This window comes from Strigops habroptila, chromosome 7 (assembly GCF_004027225.2).
Source record: "Strigops habroptila isolate Jane chromosome 7, bStrHab1.2.pri, whole genome shotgun sequence".
NCBI classification, from domain to species: domain Eukaryota; kingdom Metazoa; phylum Chordata; class Aves; order Psittaciformes; family Psittacidae; genus Strigops; species Strigops habroptila.
The window spans coordinates 28,665,553-28,686,692 of NC_044283.2; the positions used below are offsets into that span (position 1 = coordinate 28,665,553).

At 41.1% G+C, this 21,140-nt stretch overlaps 1 protein-coding gene across 1 annotated transcript in view; it reads left to right on the top strand.

The window, feature by feature from the left end:
* PDGFRA (platelet derived growth factor receptor alpha) overlaps nucleotides 1-20,707 on the top strand; it is a 36,385-nt gene extending 15,678 nt beyond the window's left edge. The window contains exons 6-23 of the mRNA XM_030493306.1: nucleotides 196-367; nucleotides 480-669; nucleotides 1,193-1,308; nucleotides 1,774-1,900; nucleotides 2,876-3,069; nucleotides 3,518-3,612; nucleotides 3,723-3,855; nucleotides 7,964-8,068; nucleotides 8,778-8,888; nucleotides 9,165-9,318; nucleotides 10,412-10,578; nucleotides 11,729-11,844; nucleotides 12,420-12,542; nucleotides 13,153-13,264; nucleotides 15,041-15,140; nucleotides 15,261-15,366; nucleotides 16,070-16,305; nucleotides 17,346-20,707. Of these exons, the coding sequence (XP_030349166.1) occupies nucleotides 196-367; nucleotides 480-669; nucleotides 1,193-1,308; nucleotides 1,774-1,900; nucleotides 2,876-3,069; nucleotides 3,518-3,612; nucleotides 3,723-3,855; nucleotides 7,964-8,068; nucleotides 8,778-8,888; nucleotides 9,165-9,318; nucleotides 10,412-10,578; nucleotides 11,729-11,844; nucleotides 12,420-12,542; nucleotides 13,153-13,264; nucleotides 15,041-15,140; nucleotides 15,261-15,366; nucleotides 16,070-16,305; nucleotides 17,346-17,493 (2,505 nt within the window). The 3' untranslated portion in view covers nucleotides 17,494-20,707. The remainder of the gene's footprint in view (nucleotides 1-195; nucleotides 368-479; nucleotides 670-1,192; nucleotides 1,309-1,773; nucleotides 1,901-2,875; nucleotides 3,070-3,517; nucleotides 3,613-3,722; nucleotides 3,856-7,963; nucleotides 8,069-8,777; nucleotides 8,889-9,164; nucleotides 9,319-10,411; nucleotides 10,579-11,728; nucleotides 11,845-12,419; nucleotides 12,543-13,152; nucleotides 13,265-15,040; nucleotides 15,141-15,260; nucleotides 15,367-16,069; nucleotides 16,306-17,345) is intronic.
* The last annotated feature ends 433 nt before the right edge of the window (nucleotides 20,708-21,140 follow it).

Sequence of the window (21,140 nt, forward strand, 5' to 3'; positions counted from 1 at the left end):
AGTGTATTTTTATAGCACACCGTTTGTGCCTGGGGCTGAAAAATACATCTCTGACTGAGTAAACAAGCTTTCTATCATACAGGGTGTATGTAGATGGTTGCTCTCACTCATGTCATCATAGATCCTTAGTGGTGTCCTTTCAGCTCATTTACTTAAGTAGGTTTTTTTTTCTTTTTCTCCTTCTCCAAACTACAGAAAGAAAAAGGTCTGATAAAACTTGATGATATTAAAGTCCCATCGCAGAAGCTGGTTTACACCTTGACCATTCCTGAGGCATCAGTGAAAGACACAGGGGATTATGAATGCACTGCTCGGCATGCAACCAAGGAGGTTAAGGAAAATAAGAAAGTAGTCATTACAGTTCATGGTACAGTCTGATTTTAGTGTCCAAAAATTATTAACACATTGGAAAACACTTGATAAATGCTTCTTGATAAATGCTGCACAGTGTTGTTTACACAAGGCTTTTTCATTTGCAGACAAAGGCTTTGTTCATCTGGAGCCTCAGTTTAGCCCTCTGGAAGCTGTCAATCTACATGAAGTCAAAAACTTTGTCGTTGATGTGCAGGCATACCCAGCACCAAAAATGTACTGGTTGAAGGATAACGTGACTCTGATTGAAAATCTTACTGAGATTGTTACCAGTTCCAACAGAGTCCAGGAAACAAGGTAAAAATACTCTTCTGACTCTTACTTTGCTGTGTTGACTTGAGTTTCTTCCCCAGAAAGCTGGGCACTGCTCCTGCTCTCTCTGTCCACCTCAGTTTGTTGCTTCTTCCTCAGTGGCATTTAAAAATAATTTCTTTGTTTTCTGCTCTAACAGGTGATGACTAGTCTGCCTCTGCCTTCATAACATCAACCTCTCCAAACCATAGATATCTTAATTTTTGAGCACTAAACCTTTTCAGTCTCTCCAACATGTCTCCATACCAATAATTTCTAGCTTTTTCCAGTAATATCAGAGGCTTTGTCAGATCCCTGCAGAAATAACTGTGCCTACCTGTTTCTCAGCTATGTGTTGGTAGTTATTTACCATTTGAGTAATGACTTTAGTTAAAGGCATGCTGGAAATGCTAAATGTCACTACATTATAATCTTTACATACCCAGATTACATGTTGCACTAAACTGATTCTTTTTTTTTTTTTTAATGCCTGCTTTAAAAATACAAAGAAAACCTTTTGTTTCTGCAGATTTCAGAGTATATTAAAATTGATCCGGGCCAAGGAAGAAGACAGTGGATACTATACTTTGGTTGCTGAAAATGAAGATGAGATTAAAAGATATACCTTCTCCTTGCTGATCCAAGGTAAGAACCCCCCAGACCCTTGCCCACCAGAACTGATGGCACAGAGCAAAGACTTGATCCATTTACACACTGGATTGCCTGAAGTATGGAGATAAGAAAGGCATGAACTGGGGTGTCCAGAGGAGTGCGTGTGTGCCGAAGCACTGGAGATCTCCTGCCCTGATCCTGGCTTTCACTTCTGCACTGGCCTTGAGCCAAAAAGAAACTTTATCCTCCTGCCTAAATTATTCCAGCTGACAGCGGGGATGATAGCTCATTTAGTATGACATGAGGACGTGGCATAACCACAGCACTTCCTTTCCATGGCTCTAGGCTAGGATCCACTCTGTCCTACAGGAGATGGGGACCTCCTGGATGAGCCTGGGTCTCTAGCTGTTCCTAAGCTGTTCTGCGTTATTTGAAATTTCAGGCTTTTTTCTTCTAGACCCTGACAAATATTCTAACAAATTCCTGACCCCTTCCCAGTTCCAGCCTTGATCTTAGACCTCGTGGATGATCATCATGGCTCTGCGGGCGGGCAGACAGTGAGGTGCTTGGCGGAGGGGACCCCGCTTCCTGATGTGGAATGGCTAGTTTGCAAAGACATTAAAAAGTAAGAGGAGTGGGTGTTTTCTTATCTAAAATATGACCTGTGGTATCCTCGATTAGCTTAACATTATAGTTACAGTACTGTGTTTTCCTCATCAAGCACCAGTAAGCTCTAGATAACTTTTTTCTTTTTAAATGCATGTTGTTTACATTTCAAGAGAGGTTGTCAGTGCCTTTCTATTGCTTCCTGTAGGAGAAGACACAATGCATCTATTCAGGAGGTTTCTCTCATATCAGCTTTGTGCTCAATAAGTGAACTCAGCAGATTGCACAGTCCCAGTTTAAGTAAGGATCTTGAGAAGTAGCTATCCCTCCATTCAGGGAGTTCTTATCATTGCACAGGTAGCTCAGTCTGCCTCATTAACACTCTTGCATGCTTCTATTTTTTTTTCACTTGTAAATATTTCCTCCCTAATTATAATTTTCACCTTCAAATTATTGTAGACATGTGAAGTAATTGCTCTGATTCTTGCTAGTTCTAGGCTGTTTCTTTCTGTGGCTGCTGGGAGGCTGTTTTTCATCTGGGACATTATCCACCAGTGAGAGGGAGACCATGCACGGAAAAAGGCTAGGAGCTCTGGGCACCTCCCAGCTGTGTTCTGCTCTCACTGTGATAAAATCTCTTACTGCCTGGTGGGATGGTTGTACTCCTAGCCCTGCCCCAGGGAGTCTTGTACAGCATTAAGGAGCCAGTACAATAATTCTATGGCATACATAATGACATCAAGGTCTGCCTATACCAGGTCTTCTGTTCTGCTCTGTCAAACCCTCAAAGCAGCAGCAGTAGTGGGGATCTGAAGGAAAATTACTCTGAGGGAAGAAAGGTGCAGGCTTTTCACAGAAGTCGTTTTAAGCATTTCTGGTCTTTAAAAATATCATTGTCAGAAGGATGTTATAGGGAAAGGTGTTTCTTGTTCTTGACTCTTCTTTATCCATACCTATGCCCAACACTCATTTCCTTCGTTATTCTTCTCTGCAGGTGCAGCAATGACACCTCATGGACTCTTTTGGCTAACAATATCTCTGATATACACATGGAAGCCCACCTGGATGAGAAAAACATGGTGGAAAGCCAGGTGACATTCCAGAAGGTAGAGGAGACCCTGGCTGTGCGATGTGTGGCAAGGAACGACCTTGGTGCTGTTACTCGAGAGTTGAAGCTTGTGGCTCCCAGTGAGTTCACTTTGTCCTTCTGTGAAATTTCCGCAGCCAGTTTGACCCCTCTCTAACACACCCCAGTTCAGTCTTACCAGATAAAAATATTAATTGTTGCAGATAAAAATAACTGGAAATGGATTTTTTTCCACCCTGGCACATCTGGGTATGAGGCATTCTACAGGTCTTTACGAGGCATCTGTTTTTCGCTTGTTATGTGGTTCCATGATTCATTTTATCATTTTATGGCCACAGGCAATGGGATGTTCTCCTGGACTATCTCTTCATTTGTTTTTGAAACAGGAAGGCAGAGCAGCTCTGGGCTTGGAAAGACTTCACAGTCACCAGCCTCAGGAGCTGCTCCTGTCACATCTGCAGGACACGAGAACTGCGATGTGTGTTTTATGTGTGTATCATGTTCTTTGTGGCTCAGGAGAAAAATATGATCTGTCTTTTTACTCCACAGCCTTGCGATCAGAATTGACGGTGGCTGCTGCAGTCTTAGTGCTGTTAGTGATTGTGATAATTTCATTGATTGTCCTGGTCATCATATGGAAACAGGTAATGTAGAAAAACATTTCAGTTCGGATGCTGAGTCCTGCTGGGTTTTGATCTGCTCTGAGGTCAGGCACAGGACTAATGGTTGGTTTTGCATTCAATGTGTTTTGCAGAAGCCAAGGTATGAAATAAGATGGAGAGTCATTGAGTCTATCAGCCCTGATGGCCATGAATACATTTATGTGGATCCAATGCAACTGCCTTATGACTCCAGATGGGAGTTTCCTCGAGATGGGTTAGTGCTAGGTAAGTTTCCTCTATGGGACTAATCTCATCCTTCTCTGGGGAGAAAGAGAATTAAGGACAACTCTGAGGTCTCTGCTACTGGGATTTGCGATGTTACGGCCATGATATCCAGAGCCTCTCTGTACCTGTGTGTTCTCCTCAATTCTTCATCTGCATCCTCTTCCTCTCCTACAGTCGTGTCAGCCTTGAGCTCCTTGTGTTAGTGTCTCCCATGCCCCAGTTCCAGCTCTCCCCTATACGCCCTGTGTGCATCTCCGCCTACGTGCCCACGACCGCATGGCTCTGGGGGCCTCTCATTCACTTCTGCTAAGGCACTCACAAAAAGTGCATCAACATTTTTAATTTGCAAGACATTTATATACTTCTGTGCCTTTGAGGCCAAGCGAAATCTGCAAGTAGCTATGTAGTTTTATTAGAAGTATTTTTTAAATTATTAATCAGCACTGTGCCCATAAGAGTGCTGAGTAACTGCATAACTTATTTTTGTGGGTACTGTCCTTCTTCCTTCCCCTTTTGTTTTCTTGCTTTGTTATTCCTGCATTGGAGTTCATACAGAATTCAGCTGTAATTGCTTCTTCAGGGCTGGCCCAATCTGCCACTTGTATCAATTGAAAATGTAATGATTATAACCAATTTTATCGTTCTATCCAGTCACTGCTTTAAACGTACAAGCCTTCCCTCTCTTGGATGTATCTGTGCACCAAGTTGTATCATAGAATACAGGAGAAGAAGACAAAATATATTTGTTGTTTGATACATTTTAAGAAAAATACTCTCCTGGTGTAGTTCCCCTTCCCCATTACAGAGAAGGAATTGATGTTAATTCTTAAAAGAAGCAGCACAAAAATTTCTGGTTCAGGAATGATGTCCTTTTAATTAAATTCATATTGCTAACTGAAAACTAGAGGAGTGGAATTTTTAATGGCATTTGTAGTGGAATATTTAATGGAATGATTTTATGACCCAGACTTTAACTATATGCCTAAATAGGATTTGTCAGGTCTGAATTGTTAACAGACCACCACTGTGACTTTTCTCCCTCTGACTCATGAGCACCAGCCTGCCTCTATGCCCTCCTGTTTACAAGTACGTTCAGGATAGTCAGTGCTTTAAAAACTAATGCTGTATGTCCTTTTGACAATCTGGATCGTGCAAGCATTCTTCATGACACGGTTAATATTTATCCACTGGTAGTTTCACCATATGAAATGCTTGCTGGTGTTTTTTTGTTTGTGGGGCTGATAATTCTGGTTTGTGTGGGTTTTCTCTTATCAAAGCGGGAGATTACACCAAAGTATTTACACTTTCATCTCAGGGAGGCTCTGAAGCAGAATACAAACCCATTTTGGCTCAGTCAGACAAGCATTTCCCATCCTTGCTGTGTAAGCCAGCTGGCTTTTATTTGTTTTCTAGGTAGTAGTGCCTGGAGTGCAGTGCTGTGTTAAATGCCAGCTTTGAACATTGGCTGGGTGGAGTTTCAATTGGTAAATTTGGGTTACACTGCAAATTTCCCTTTGCTATCACCCCTCCACAATGCATGTAGTGTGCCGCTGTTGAAAGCACTCAGCAGCCAGTGCAAGACTGGGGGATGAGTAACAGAGTGAAAAATGTGATAACACCGTGTGCTGTTTGAATGCCACTGCCTTCTCCTGGCTCTGCTGAGAAGCGATGAGGTTCCAATAGGACCTGGACCTCCTCCTTTGGCTGAGAAGGCAGAGGACATAGCCTTCGGAGGAGCAGAGTCCAAGTTGCTACTGTTTGTCAGGATCTTGGGCTGGCTGTAGAGAGGGGGCAGAATTGCTCTCATTGCTTCCCAGCAAGCCAGCCATTTGCTCTGGTGGACTTAAGAAAATGAAGTGTTGGTCTGACACAGAATCAGACCCATCCCTCTTTGCAAAAGGCGAGTTCAGATTCAAGATGCACAGCATTTATGTATGTGATACCTAATTTCTCATGAGTCTAGAAACCGGATGGATATTTTGAAGCTTGTCGCTTGCTTGGCTTTCAAAATAGACCAAGAGAGTTATGGTTTAATTTGGGCTAGGCTAATCATCCCAGTTCAACTTTAGCCGAAGAACCATGTGGTTGAGAAAGTTGTGTCTGGAACAAATTCACAGGCTTCACCTTTGTATTTGTGTCCCCCCAAGCAGAACAGCACTTTGCCAGGTTGAGCAGATGGGTACAGAAGCTGAAATAGCTCTCGCCCTCAGATGCTGTTTCCCCACTGGTTTGAGGAGCCTTGAGCTGCTGCTGTGTTTGAATGGTCCCTCTACGGCAGAGAAGCAGCTCTGCTCCTTTGGTGAACAGATCACAGTGGTGTCATTAGACTAAGAAAAGTAAACAAACGCTATAACTTTGGGGTCCATTGAAGGCCTAGACATCAAGAATGTGATGGCATTACATATGCCTCCAGCACTTGAGCGGTCACCTCCCACCTGACTCCAAATTTCAAGTGTAAAACATATGAGGCTTGGGCTATGTCTGCGGAGAGGGGTGAAAAGGGGAAATAGCAGTGACTGTTCCCCGCCACTCCGGAAACGCTCTCACAGTCTCCACATGCACCCCGGCTCAGCAGAGGTGATGGAAAGGGAGATGTGCGCCTCGTGCTCAGCTGACAATATGGTTTGGGGATGAATTGGCTTGTGAAGATAAGAAGATCAAGGAGCATCAGCAAATGCCATTGCATTCTGAAGGGCTGCATCCTGTCATATGGCTCCCAGACCTTTGGTCTGAAAAGTTTCAGGGGCCAAATTTCAGACTCAGGTTGTTTGAGTTAGTCTGAAATTTAGTGGGCACCGTTCTCACATCCTGATTGAGAAGAATAACGTTTGGAGCACAGGAATCTTGTAAAGAAATCACATAGTTTTTGTGTGCATGACAAACTACATTGTCATAGCCTTGGAGAGGTTCTTCAGTGGTAACCCAGCTAAGCACTTTTAACCATTTCTTGTGCTTGTTAATGATGTAGATATTGTTTGGCTGGAAATTTTTAAAAAAGCATGTATACAATTAAAGTGGGGTCTGTAGCTAGAGGATAACACAAACGTATGACCTTGTATGTCAGATAACACCTTCAGAAGCATAAAATGTGTCAAGTTCAAACTGCAAATGAGCATCAAAGAAAAAATGACATCTATCTCCATAGTAAAAGTCACTACTTATTTTTTCTGTGCTGGAAGTTAAAAAGTAACATAGAATAAAATAGAGAGCTTATGAGAAATATGGAGATATCCTGCCATCTGGAGCTCATATACGGGTTTGTTCACTGAGTAAGTGTTGCCTTCATGAACTTGCTCTTCAATACGGAAACTATGAAATGTAATATTTTTGAGTGTGTGTGTGCAGTTCATATTTCTCTAAAGGCTCTGTCAATCTGTATGCAGTTCTTCTGCACACTGTATCTATATCAGGAGACAGGATATGATAATCCAGAATTTTTGTCTAAATTGATCTGTGGGAAGAGTAAGCTGTGTATAAACATTAGCCGTTTCATTACAGCACTTGGAAATTTGCAATAAAGTTTATTCCAGCATATGAAACACACTTGTACATTAAACTTCAGAGAAGTTTGCCCTCATATGTGATCAACATGTATTTCAGCTTCTTGCAGAACACTGATGGTCCTGCTTGTCTATTTCTACATGTGCCGCTTATGTGATTGATTTACTCTGTCTTACTGCTAGATGTATTCAGCCATGATATAAGAACCCAAAGCTACAGCTAAGGAGCCTGATTCATATTTTTAAGTAAAGGGCATAACTGTACTGTAGTCAGGTGCTGACAGAGGCAGAGAGGCCAACTTAAATCTAGGAGAATCAATGATTAGAAAGGACACAGATACGAGATGAATTTGAATGAGTTGAGCTCCCATGTACAGGCAGATGTGCTCCTGATGTTTGCTTGCTTGTTTTTATTTAAGAATTGTACTTAATGACAGAATTTCATATTTGCCTTTTCTACATAACAATAGTGGTACTAATAATACCAGTCTGGCTAAGTGAGTGTGCTCTTTCCACACAAGAATCACAACCAGTAGAAGAATGGCAGTGCGAAAAGAGGTGAATTGCTGTTATTTTCTGAAATAAATAATGCTTTTCTTTGCATTCAGGTCGAATCCTTGGTTCTGGTGCATTTGGAAAAGTAGTTGAGGGGACTGCGTATGGATTGAGTCGCTCTCAACCAGTGATGAAAGTAGCTGTGAAAATGCTGAAACGTAAGTTGTCAGAGTTCCATTTCTCAAGGTAGGTAGGGCATGTTTCCACAGGGTTATTTAAGCATTGCTTGTGTATAAATAGATTCCCCATATCTGAAGTTGAAAATGAACTATGGAATAACTAAATTTTAAAATTACACTTTAGATTGCTTCATGGCATTTCAAGATTGAAAGCACCCAGGCTTCTGAAAACATCCAAAGCTTGGTTTTAGCTGTATGGACCATAGCAGCCACAATAACTCAGCAAGTTCAGAAAAAGATTAAATAACCATGAATGTTTGTGAACAAATGAAAGCTACACAACAACAGAGAAATAGGCAGGTGTCATGAGAATCTTCAGCTGACTGAAGATTTCCCAGTTCATGACAGCTGAGAATCTGATGCAGTGATGCTTGAGGAACCATGAGGAGCACTTGTTTGTGTTGAAATTAGCAGCTTGTAAAGACCCTCTGTCCCACCTGGGCAATCCACTGTTTCCGTGCAGAGGGACAAACAGAGTGGGTCAGCTATTGAGCTGCATCAAGTGAGTCCTTTATTAGTGATTTGTGACTCCTCTCCAAGTCTAAGAAAGTCCTTTGTCAAGTAAAAGACACAGTCTTCTTCAAGAACCATGGTAGCAATGCGCTAATGAGGCAAGCAAGGAGAAATCGCTTGTTATTGTGAAAAAGGTGATTGCTCTCACGGAGTGGGTGGTGTATTTTTTCTACAGCTACAGCTAGATCCAGTGAAAAACAGGCACTCATGTCTGAACTGAAGATAATGACACATCTTGGCCCCCACCTGAATATTGTGAATCTGCTTGGAGCTTGTACAAAATCAGGTGGGTTTGGCTGACAGAATGGGGGTGTGCCATGGAGCTATCATTCACTGTTTAATAAGCACACACATTTCAAGTAAAGGATTTAACCATAAATATAAACAAATAAAAGGTTTCACAAACCTACTTGATGTTTGGCAGTAGGTGCAGTCATAACTCAGTAAATAAAAATGTGCTAACCCACAATACTTTTTATGTTTTATATTCTATTTTCTACTGGTTTTAGAGGATTTTATTATTATTATTATTTCAATGCATTATTTTGTTTTATTTTATCAGGTCCTATTTACATCATTACTGAATACTGCTTTTATGGTGATTTGGTGAACTATCTGCATAAGAACAGGGACAATTTCCTGAACCGACACCCAGAGAAGCCAAAGAAAGATTTGGACATCTTTGGGATGAACCCAGCTGATGAAAGCACAAGAAGGTGGGAAAAAAAAATAATTATGACCTGCAACATAAGGAAATGTCATTACTGACACTTACTCCATTCCACTTGTTCATTAGTTCAAAGCCTACCCTAATTCTTCTCATCAGACTTTCATTTATCAGGTTTCATAGATCTAGGAAGGTTGCAGCACTTTTTTTTCAGTCTCCCTGACATGTGCCCTGGATTCATGTTTCTCCTGTGTAGAATGCCTGCAATTGCAGGATTGCCATTGGTTCTCCATAGACATCCTGAGGTCCCAAAACCAGTTACTATTAATAAAGCATTGCCCAAAGTTCCTTTTTTCTGTAAATACATCCTTTTGCCTCTACCCAATTTTAAAAAGTAAAGTGTAATTACTTGTTTTCCTTGTTTCCCTGCTTGGGGAATTTCTACTGTCTAAAACTCTTTCCCTTCAAACAACCTGACAGAGCTTGTTCTCCAAGCTCAAGTACTCTCCTTTATCTACCAATGGCTTAGCCAGTCTCAATAGTTTCCTCATGCTTAATGTTCATCCCATAGCTTTTTCCAGATGATGGTGAAGGAAACTTGTCATCATACATTCTGCAATAAAGCAATATCATAAATTAGCCAAGATTTAAAAGGTGAACAGAGATTCCTTCAAAAAATCACTCAGGCAAATAGCTCAACTGACTCAGTAGCTGAGTACAGCCTGAGCATGCGTTTGTTCAGCAGGACTGGATTTGATGCAAACTGTCTGGGTGAATGAATTACATCTATCATTTGGAATACCTTCACCTAAAAGCCCAAGTAATAGTAATACTTGAATTTAGTGGGAATTTCAGATGTTAGAAAATATATGTTTACATACCCGACTATTTTCAAAAGGGCAGGTTCGAAGCACTCGTTTTTGACTACAGTGATACCTGGTAACATGTACTAATATGTGACAATACACAGTTATGTTACAATACATGATCTTTACGTATTCTCTACCAAGAAACCAGCTCCTATATTTCACAGCAATGCAACTGTACACCATAAGAGAACTGTTAGATCTGCAGGATGCTGTGGCAGGGAAGTCACCTGGACACCAGTAGCTGATACACCTATGGTTTTTTTCCAATTTCAGTTATGTGATATTATCATTTGAAAACACTGGAGAATATATGGACATGAAACAAGCTGATACCACTCAGTACGTGCCAATGCTGGAAAGGAAGGAGGGATCCAAATACTCTGATATTCAGAGATCTGTGTATGATCGGCCTGCTTCATATAAGAAGAAATCTGTGTCAGGTAATCTAGAATTGTCTCTTCTGAATACATCATTAGTACAAATAATTCTTACATAAATGTATCTCTTGGTTTTGCTCTCTATGGAAGTAAACTATTCATCCGTGTTCTGCAATTTTGCAAGTATAAGTTATAAGATCAAAGTTTACGCTTGTGTTCTTCTTTATGCTCTGGGGATAGGAATGCATGCTCCTGGAGCAAAAAGGGACCAGTTGGGTGTTTGCTTCTATGCTGAAATGCTGAGTGGCTGTGCTCTGCAACAGGGTTGTAGGCATTCTTTGGAAGCAGTGGTTCTATCAGTCTTGTAGTTTGCAAGATTTTGAGTAATAGCAATGAACAACAATAATAGTAATTTATATTGCTCTGTTTCCACTTATGTTTCACGTTAACTGGCACTTACCAAATGCAGAACACTCCCAAATACTTTCCTGGATTATGTAATGAAGATAATGAATGCATCCCATTCCCTGGCCCTGTTCTCAGAAACCAAATATGCTTTGCTTTAAAAATAGGCACTGTCCCTTCTGCCTCTAGGCCTCAGAAGCTGAACCATATCCAGCCCCAGATTTACATCACAGACTAATGTACTCATATTGTGCCCTAGGACAGCTGGGGTAAATGATTCACTGAATTCTGACTGGGTTTTTTCTGACATCTTTCATAAAAAAATAAGAACTGTTGCCATAGAATTCCTGACCCTTCCTGCTGGTATTGGATTAGTCCCAGTGAATACTTGCTGGGAAACATAACAACACAGCAAAAGTAAATGGATAAGAATGTACATGCATGCACAAAAAAACTAATGAAGGCACCACTTCTAAATAAATGTTTTTGTACCACATGCTGAGCGTTGTAAACACGTCTATAATATTTCAGTGAGCCTTTTAACTTCATTTTTTTGTGCAGTTCTCCGAGGAAAAAAAATACAGACAAGAGAAAACCCAAAACCTATATTTAATACTGGTTGTTTTTAAAAATGTAGTATGTGACAGTGACTGATGCAGACATTAAAAGTAGTTAGTTATTCTGAAAAGACTGGTTTGGTCATGGTGCTCTGCTAAAATCATCAGCTTAGAATCATGATAGGTAGGGGGAAATGGATGCTGCATTCACACTCTGAAGCACAAATACCTTTTTCTCTCTTTTTTGGTAGAATCAGAAGTTAAAAACCTTCTTTCAGATGACAGTTCAGAGGGCCTCAGCCTGCTGGATTTGCTGAGCTTCACCTACCAGGTTGCACGGGGAATGGAATTCCTGGCTTCTAAAAATGTAAGTAGATAAAAAAGTAAATAAAATTGAAGAAAGTGTAAAAAAGTCTTCATCTCCAACTGCGGTTTTCAATTTAGCTTCTGAAAACACCACACCATATAATATTCTTTTTGGGGTTGTAAACAGCATTCTTACTTGCCTGCAACTGACATCACCATGGTCGAAAAAATCAAAGCAGCAGTCAGTCCTTCTGTTGCAGCTATGACATTCATGGCGTCAGGGTGCCAGAGATGATGGTGGATCTAGGCAGGGTTTGGGTGGAGGGTCCACACAGCCACAGACCAGCATGATCAGAAGCCTAGACATATCATTAGTACATGATGGGTAGAAAGGGAAAAGCTGGCATTATTTTTGTCTCCTCCCCACTGCAACGCACCCGCATGAGCCCTTGCTGGTTCTGAGGACTGGTGCCTCCTTGCCCTTGTTAGCAGGGCAATACAGGTGCCTGTTCAGTAGAAGGTCTTCTTAAGACTGTGCCCAGAAAGTCAACAGATCTTTTTTCAGGGATCTTTGCAAAGGAAATGGCCCTCGTGGAGCTAGCACTTCCTTGAACGACTTCATTTCTCTTCATACAGTGTGTGCACCGTGACTTGGCAGCTCGTAATGTCCTCCTGGCTCAGGGAAAAATCGTGAAGATCTGTGACTTTGGGCTGGCTAGAGACATCATGCATGATTCCAACTATGTCTCCAAGGGCAGCGTATGTACTTCTCAATCTCCTGAGCTCTGTTTTAATTGAAAGGAGAAGTGTCAGTTTTAAAGGCTGTTCGATGCTCTTGCCATTCAGTGCTGATAAACACTAATTGACTCTTGGGATGAACGCTCCTGAGAACAATTTTTCTTCAGTTCATTAATTCCTGTAACTTTCCTAGTTCCACCTTGAAGCCAAAAAGTACTTGGCCACACTTAGTACTTCCCAGGCTGATATTTTAACTGGCAAGTTTTGTGACTGGATAAATTATTTAGGAACTGTCAATATGATACGGAGAGTAGTGACACATCAATCAATGATATAGACTAGATCAGCAGTGCCAGCTTTTGTATCATACCTTCAATCAGCTTGGTCATTTGCTAGTGATAAAATGAATAAAGTTACTGATTAATTAGATGCTGTGAGGAGCAAATAGTAGCATTGCTTGTAATGCTGGTACATCTGTGCTACATGGAATTAAAAGAAAACACTAGCCAGGTTAACACAAATTTTCTTATTAGAGAGAAGTTAATCCTGGTTACCAAACAACAATTGTAATGGGAAGCATTTCTTTAATGACTAATCTGTGCTGTTTGGGATTCCTTTCTTTTTGCTCCAGACTTTCCTCCCAGTAAAATGGATGGCACCTGAAAGCATTTTTGACAATCTGTACACAACATTAAGTGATGTCTGGTCTTATGGCATTCTGCTGTGGGAAATATTTTCTCTTGGTATGTACTGTGAACACTTTCCTATGTGTAGTGATTAAGCTTTTTCAGTTCAAGCTGTTCTGCATAAAGTATTTAAAATTCTACAGCAAAAATGTATGTGTGAATCAACTGTTAGCTATTCTTCTATATGGGGTTCCAGATCTCAGCGTTGGGTGTGAAGTGAAATTTCCATACTCTCCCAAAGATCTCTTTAGATTTTTTTTATGCAAGATACTTTTTTTCTTGCTAGAAAACTTAAAACAATGAGTGAAAAGGTTTAGTGGAAAAGAATTGGTGTGCTGGGCTAGGATGGATTTTCTGGCTAATATGAGAAGGAACATGTTTACCCCTTGCAATGGAGTGCCTGGGGCTGCAGCCCAGCCCAGCAGCTGGTTTAAAACAGTCTCTTCATATATGTTTCTTTGTCCCATTACTGAATGAAAACAAATGTCAATCTTCTGGGATACTGATTTCTCATTTCCAGGTCAGCACTATTCACACAGTTGGTTTATGGCAGCGTAAAGTGGTTATGACAATGTATAGCAGTTACAGACAATGTACAGTTCCCAGCTGGGAACAGCCTGGCTCTTTCCTCAGCCTCATTAATTAGCCTCCTGGGTGGGTGGCTGGCCTGCTTCAGTAAGTGTGCATTGCCCAGATTTATTCTCAGCAGAATTAATCACGCCTGCATGGCATCTACTGCTGTCCCACGGCAACCTCAAGCCTAACGTTATTTTCTAGACTAAGTTGTCATATAGCTGCTTCTCAGAAAACAGCAGTTCCACCATTTATGGTATTGATTACTGTAATCTCTGGGCATCATAGCATGCTGTAAATAACCATTCCCTGGCATCTCTGGGAGTCATGGGATTGCCATCAGATAGCTCTGGAACTAAGGCACAGTGAAGCCTGTGCTTCACTGCCCTACCATAAAGGAAGGTTCAGAAGCCCAGTTGTAGGTGAAAATCCTGCTTTTGAAAGGGCTGAGGTTTCTGGAGTAATATAATAGTGTGCCTCCTCCACCCAAGAAAGATGATCTTTCTTGGAAAGAAAAACATATGCTCAGCAGTGTTTGTTAGGAAGGTCAACTTCGACATCTTACTGCAACACTGACTTCAGCTTGAATGATCCTTTTACACATCACTGGCAACTAAACATGAGTGCAATGATGTCTGTATGCTGCGGCCCCAAATGTTCACTTAACTGTGTCAGCTCAGAGGCTAGGTCCAAACTTTTCAACCCATGTACCTGACAGGTTAGCTGTTGTCTAAAGCTAGCTGCCAGGTGGGAAGACTTGGGTATGGAGGGGACTGGCTTACGCTAAGGCTTTGCCCTTACAACTGGGATGAGATGAGTCATGGAGCCTTGTCACTCTCAGCTGTCATGCAGGTGCCAAGGGCAGTAAAACCAGACAGAGCAAGTGACTTGCCTAAGGTTGCACAGAAAGCCAGTGGCAGAGCAGAGCCATGATCTCACATCTGCCAAATACAGGCTGATGACCTGATTCAGGTATCATCCAAGCTCTGTGCCCAGTAAATACATTCTACAAACACTGTAAAGGTTTTTTTTTCTAAGTAGTACCTACTTCAGTCTTTCCTAGCCAACATTTTACATCAGGGCTTAATGTTCTGAAGTCAATAGCTTTGATATGAACCATTGGCTAGGAAAGAGTAACTTTGATGGCATGTCAAATTATAGTGTTAACATATTTTGACATGAACAGCAAGACAGTATTTGGGAACTCTGCCATAGATAGTCAAGTACAGAGTAGTATTTTTTCCTCTCTTTAATCTGCAGGTGGCACACCATATCCTGGCATGATGGTCGATTCTACTTTCTACAATAAGATCAAGAGTGGATACCGAATGGCCAAACCTGATCATGCTACTAATGAAGTGTATGTGTGCATTGGGCTTTTCCACACCTGGCTAGTCTCCAGACAATTTTGGCTTTAGTTTCTGTTTGGTTCCCACTTTCCTTTACCAGTGGGTTAAATTGGTTTCCATCTTATCTGCAGGTATGAGATCATGGTGAAGTGCTGGAACAGTGAACCCGAAAAAAGACCTTCTTTTTACCGTTTGAGTGAAATTGTGGAGAGCTTGTTGCCTGGAGAGTACAAAAAGGTTTGGTCTTCGGAATTTTCTCTGTGTTTTTATATGGTGTTTTAGAGGGAATTGCAAGTGTTGTTCCAGCCATGAAAGCCATAAGCACTGAGCTGGTGCACCCTAACCTCTGTAAATGATGTGATTTGGACAGGGACATTGCACGTTTCTGTATGCAAGCTTACGGAGAGAAGCAATTCTGCAGTATTAACTGGGAAGCAGAACTCTCCATTTCTGCTTAAATCCTATCAACTCACTTTTTCTACTGGAAAATGGGTTTTATGTATTATCACTGGATTTTCTAGGCAGTGAAAGAATTCTAGAAAAGGGACTTCTTGGCCCGTGCGAATTATCTTCCTATTTCCCTCTTTGGACCCTGACACCAGGAGGTTTTTCTCCTCCTACTTCTGATACCTCTGGACAAGCTCTGCCTGCCCCATCATTCAGTGCTTTATTTTCCTGCCTACCTTCACTCCCTTCCCCACCCCCCGCCCCCTTTCACACTTATTAGTCTGCTTTGTGCTGCCATACTCACTCCTGCGTCATCCAAAGTTACGTGTCACTTCTCCCTTCAAATCATTTGAAGACGCTGGGCTTCTCTATCCAGTGTTGTTGGCTTATAGGGCAGAACATTTGCTGGGTTAATGAATCACAGCTACCCATCCGAAGAAAGGCAGCCTCAGTGAACAGCATGTAACGAGGGGTTTGAAATGAATATTTTCAGAGCTATGAGAAGATTCACCTGGACTTCCTGAAGAGTGATCACCCGGCTGTCACACGCATGAGAGGGGAATGTGACAATGCTTACATTGGTGTCACCTACAAGAATGAAGACAAGCTAAAAGACAGGGAGAGCGGATTTGATGAGCAGAGGCTGAGTGCTGACAGTGGGTACATCATCCCTCTGCCTGACATTGACCCTGTTTCTGAAGATGAGCTTGGCAAAAGGAACAGGCACAGGTAGGTGTGGTTTACAGATCGTGTAGCCCATAGTCACTGTTTGGGGTCACGTTTGGCAATGTGCATTAACAATTTTTAGCGTCCTACTTGATGAATGTTTTGCTTAGCTCTGTTGAAACTACTTGTTGGGAAGATGTCGTGTAAATATGGTAGTATGACTGGCAGCAATGTTTTCAATGGGAAAAACATAATTCTGTCTCTTTTGTGACCGTCAGTGGGAGGGGACTGTTGGTGGGGTGATCCTGTGTGTCATGGGGACTCCCTTGTTAGCTTGGCCAAGTCACAGTGGCTGTCTGGTGGCTCCATGGGCACATTTTGCAACACATCTTGCCCCTACACCTCAATGCCTTGGAGCTGCATATGGGCTCTCAAGTGATTGATTTATTCTGTCTGAGATCAGCTCCAAAATTTGGGAGAAGTTGTTCTTAATGCCAGTCTTCCACGGTATTCTTTTCTTTGACAGTAGGGTATCCAGGACTTTTTACTGCTCCTTTGCCAGTTTGCATGACTGATTCCACTAGAGCACTGCACTGTGTAATCCTACTGTTATTTTTTAATTTGATTTGTTCAATTCAGCACTTAATTCATAGTATATAAACTAACAACCATGAAACTTCTTTTTTTGATATTTTTTGCACAATTTTTTGAGAAGGCGATAAATAAGTCCCTAAGAAGCACTATTCATATTAAGATTTATTGCCCCTCCCTGTTATTCTTATCTTATTGTTTGTTATTTTATTTTCACCTGTCCTCCCTAGATGTACCAAAGTGACCTATCGTCACAGCAGTGTCATCAAGCTATTTTTCTAACTAGTCTCTGTCAGAAAGCATATGTACAACCTGCTCCTTTGAATTCCAACGTGGTTCATTACTTTTGAGATACAAGATGTGTCATGTCCTAAGAAATGGGCTATCAGTCACCTAAGATTGCGTCGTGTGTCAGAAAGCATGTGGGGAGGTAGCGTTCAGTCCTTCTAGAGACTGGAGTACTTCGCCACGTTTGCCATGTATTTTATTTCTGAGACGTTTGTCTCTTCCAGTTCCCAGACATCTGAAGAAAGTGCCATTGAAACTGGTTCCAGTAGCTCTACCTTCATCAAGAGAGATGATGAGACCATTGAGGACATTGACATGATGGATGACATTGGGATCGACTCCTCAGACCTGGTGGAGGACAGCTTCCTGTAACCCCACAGACACCTTCTAGCTCTGCACACGGGGAAGCTTGCCATGTCATCTGTAGAATTCTGCTCCACAGAGAAAACCACTTTATTGCAGTGCCAAGGATGTGAAGAGAAGGTGGATTTGTACAGAGAAACTCTTGGTGATGGGCAGAGAAATCAGCCTGAGTATGAGTGAAAGAGACATGTCAAAGATGGATTTTTTAGTGTTGCTTCTTGAAGTACTTCAGTAGCATCTCAGTGTTGTTTGCCATTTGAACTGGTAGGAGGACAAAGGAAAAGGCCACAAACAGACGAGTTTTGTGTTTCAAGGGCATTCATATGACTTTGATGTATCAAATTTCCACTGCAGCAATACTTCACCATTGTAATTATGTAAATAACTGTTTACTCAAGGATCTTTTGAGGTGCACATTGAACATATGCCATGGATTTTAGAAGAGATCACTCATGAATTTTGTGTACTTCCTCCCTCAATCTCAATGTCAGCTGCTGTTGAACTATCATGTGAACTGAAGAACATACTAAAACCACTTTTGGGCCAAAAAGGTCTAAAACCACAAGGGACTCACCGGTACTACAAAACATGTTACTTTTTACCATTAATGCAAGTAAACGGGAATAATAATAATAATGATAATTAAAAACCAGTCTATAATAGGTGTTAGAAACCTCGTAAGTCTTTATTAACTATAGAAGATAGCTGTTTTCAAGATAATACCACTACTGTTTTCAGTAACACTAAATGTACATTTTACAATTCATTGTCCTTCAGTAAAAGCACAGTCTCAAGAAACTTTTTTAAGTACAAGGAAAAAACTTATGACCTGAAAATTATGGTAACTGTTCTGGTTGCTAAAACTAGTTTAACGTGGAGAAAAATTTAAGATTTTGTTTTCTATCGTGAGCTGAGTAGCTTTTCTAATCAGATATACTAGAAGCAATTGTTGTCCTCTGATTAAATGAGGTTCTAAATATTTAAATGTTTAAAAAAAAGTATGTTATGCCAGGTTTCCAAGATGCTGGAGAACACAAGATTACTATAAACCAACAGCAACATCCCATTATTATCATTTTATTTCATGGGTACTCAAAAAAAATCTTATCCTGGGGTTAGCTGTGAAAAACTGGTTTGATCTTTGAACTGTTCAAAGAACATCATCTCTCCCAGCCTGAAACTCAAGTTTAAATAAGCAGAAATAATTCTGCAGCAAATACTCTTGTCTTAGTTTTCAGGTTTAAACAGGAATAGAAAACTCTCTTATCTTTGCAGATTGTAACTACAAATTGCAATTGCTTCCAAGAGTGGGTTTTTTTTTTTTTTGAAGAAAGAGCATGAAAATGAAAGTGCTCTCAGCCTGCAATACTTGGTTTTTTTGACACCACTTATATGAGCAAAGTATTACGGTTACTGCTATCACTGTACAATGTGTTATTGAGATATGATACTTTGGAAGACTTACATGTGAAAAATGGTACATCACTGTGAAGGGCCCCATCCTTTCTGGTGCTCAACTTCCAAACTTAACCTTAATTCAGTGTGATGAGCATCTTGTAGGATGTGCTCAGCATCTGGCCTGACACAACCAATGAAAATGCAGTGCAAACTCATCCCTGTGTTGCAGTATTTTAACTAGGAAGTGTAAAAGATGGACCAGCAGTGACTGACAGAACATGCTGCCATGTTAAACTACAGTTTAACTTGAACTGACCTTTAGAAAAGCTACACAACTCCCCTTGACTTCACTTGCGGACAGCTGTGGATCAGATGAAAGCAAGTGTAATATTGTCAGTGTTACAGGCAAATAATTCTAGGTCTGGATTTCAAACTGTCACCTGGCTGAGGCCACGTACAAGCATACAACTGATGTGAAAACAGGACCTGAAGCAAGGCACCCGCATTTTCAACCCTGATGAAGGATGACAATCAGAAGGAACCATGAGTGATGGTGCATCCTCTATTTCTTGCAGTCAACAAATCAAGACCAACTGGTCCTTGGAGCCATACTTTAGCCAAACACATCACCGAACTCTGTATGGGGACAACTGTGAAACATAAAGACTCTTGATACAGCCAGATGAGTCACTGTAAAGTCTCCCTCCAGCTATGAACTATGAATTGAGAAAACACAAATTGTCTGTTGGGTATCCCAGACATCTGAACGGCCACTTGAGACCACACATGCCTTAATTTGCACGTGCAGTCATTACAATTACATGTTCCAATTAGGCAAGCAATTTCACCTGCATTTTTTGCACATGGCCGAGGGTTCTTCAGGGTTTGAAAATCAGCCCCAGTATGTTTTATTATACCAGTTACTGGAATCTAAGGACATTTTCATGTAGTCTCCCCTTCCTCTCACTGGTTTCATTCTGTATCTCTCAGCGCATCTCCAGGGAGGCTAGACCCAAGTGGTGGATGTGAACCAGCTGCCTCAATTTCCAATGCCTGGTAATATTGATTCTCCATCCTGTCATGAGTATTGTATAGATGAACTGCATCTGTGCCAGGGGTCTAGCCAAACCCAGATCACCGCAGGCTTGGAGTCAAATAAAATGGCCTGGAAACTGGAATAAGAAGCAGAGGAAGAGAAGGGATTTACTCGAGAGGGAGAATTGTGAAAGGATGATTTGTTTAGTTTTACAATATTATCAGTATTACAGACTTACTTTTATGGCTTAATTTTTGAGAAGCCACTTGAAGAGATATTCCCAAACCTTTCACTACCGTAATTGTATAACGACAATCAGTGTTAGCCTATGAAACACAGCTTTTGATTTGGAATGGCCAACCAATACCTTAAAGTGTGGTCTGCAACTTGTACAAAATGGTCCTAATATGTGATGAAGGACATGAGATATGGTGATGTTATACATCAATGTGTATATAAGTATTTTTATATAGACTTTTAGAATACTGCCAAAACATTTATGACAGCTATATCACTGCCTTTGTTTATATTTTTTTTTACTGTGATATATTCCACAGGCACGTTAACTGTTGCACTTTGAATGTCCAAAAGTTCTATTTTAGAATAATAAAAAAGGAAGTGTTTCCAAAATGGTGGCTGTTGTGAAATGTTTGAAGAAGGGTGAAATAGCCTGAGTGATGGTAGGCACAAAATGTATTTCAAAAATGCCCCTGTTGATATTTTGTCTGTGAAAAAATCCTGTAAATTAAGATCTCTATATTTCAATAAATGATATATAATTTAAGGATATGCGAGGGGTCTATATTCACTTATTGAAAGACGGTTTTAGAGAATCAGTCTTGCCTGGGGGTTTCTTTCCCCAGAAAAGGTTTTTGGTTAATTGAGTGCTCTGCAAAGCTATTGGGCAGCAAGGACAAGTAGCTCTCTCCGTCCTTTCAGTAGTCATAGCAGGGAAGTGTCCATAGCAAATGACCTGTGCAGTGAGTGACATCTGTGGGGAGCGATGCTGTCCCCCAAAACATGACAGGTGCAATGCTCCAGCCATGCTCCTGCTGCCCGGAGCAGAGCATGTGCCCCTGCATGAGATGAAATCCTTCTTGACCTTGGCACTATGTGTGCTGGAGAGATTGATGCCTGCTGGTCTGCACACACTGAGGAAAGGGGCAACACGGGATGCAAACGGATGTGCTGTGCTGCATGTCTGCAATGTACGTTCTCTGTT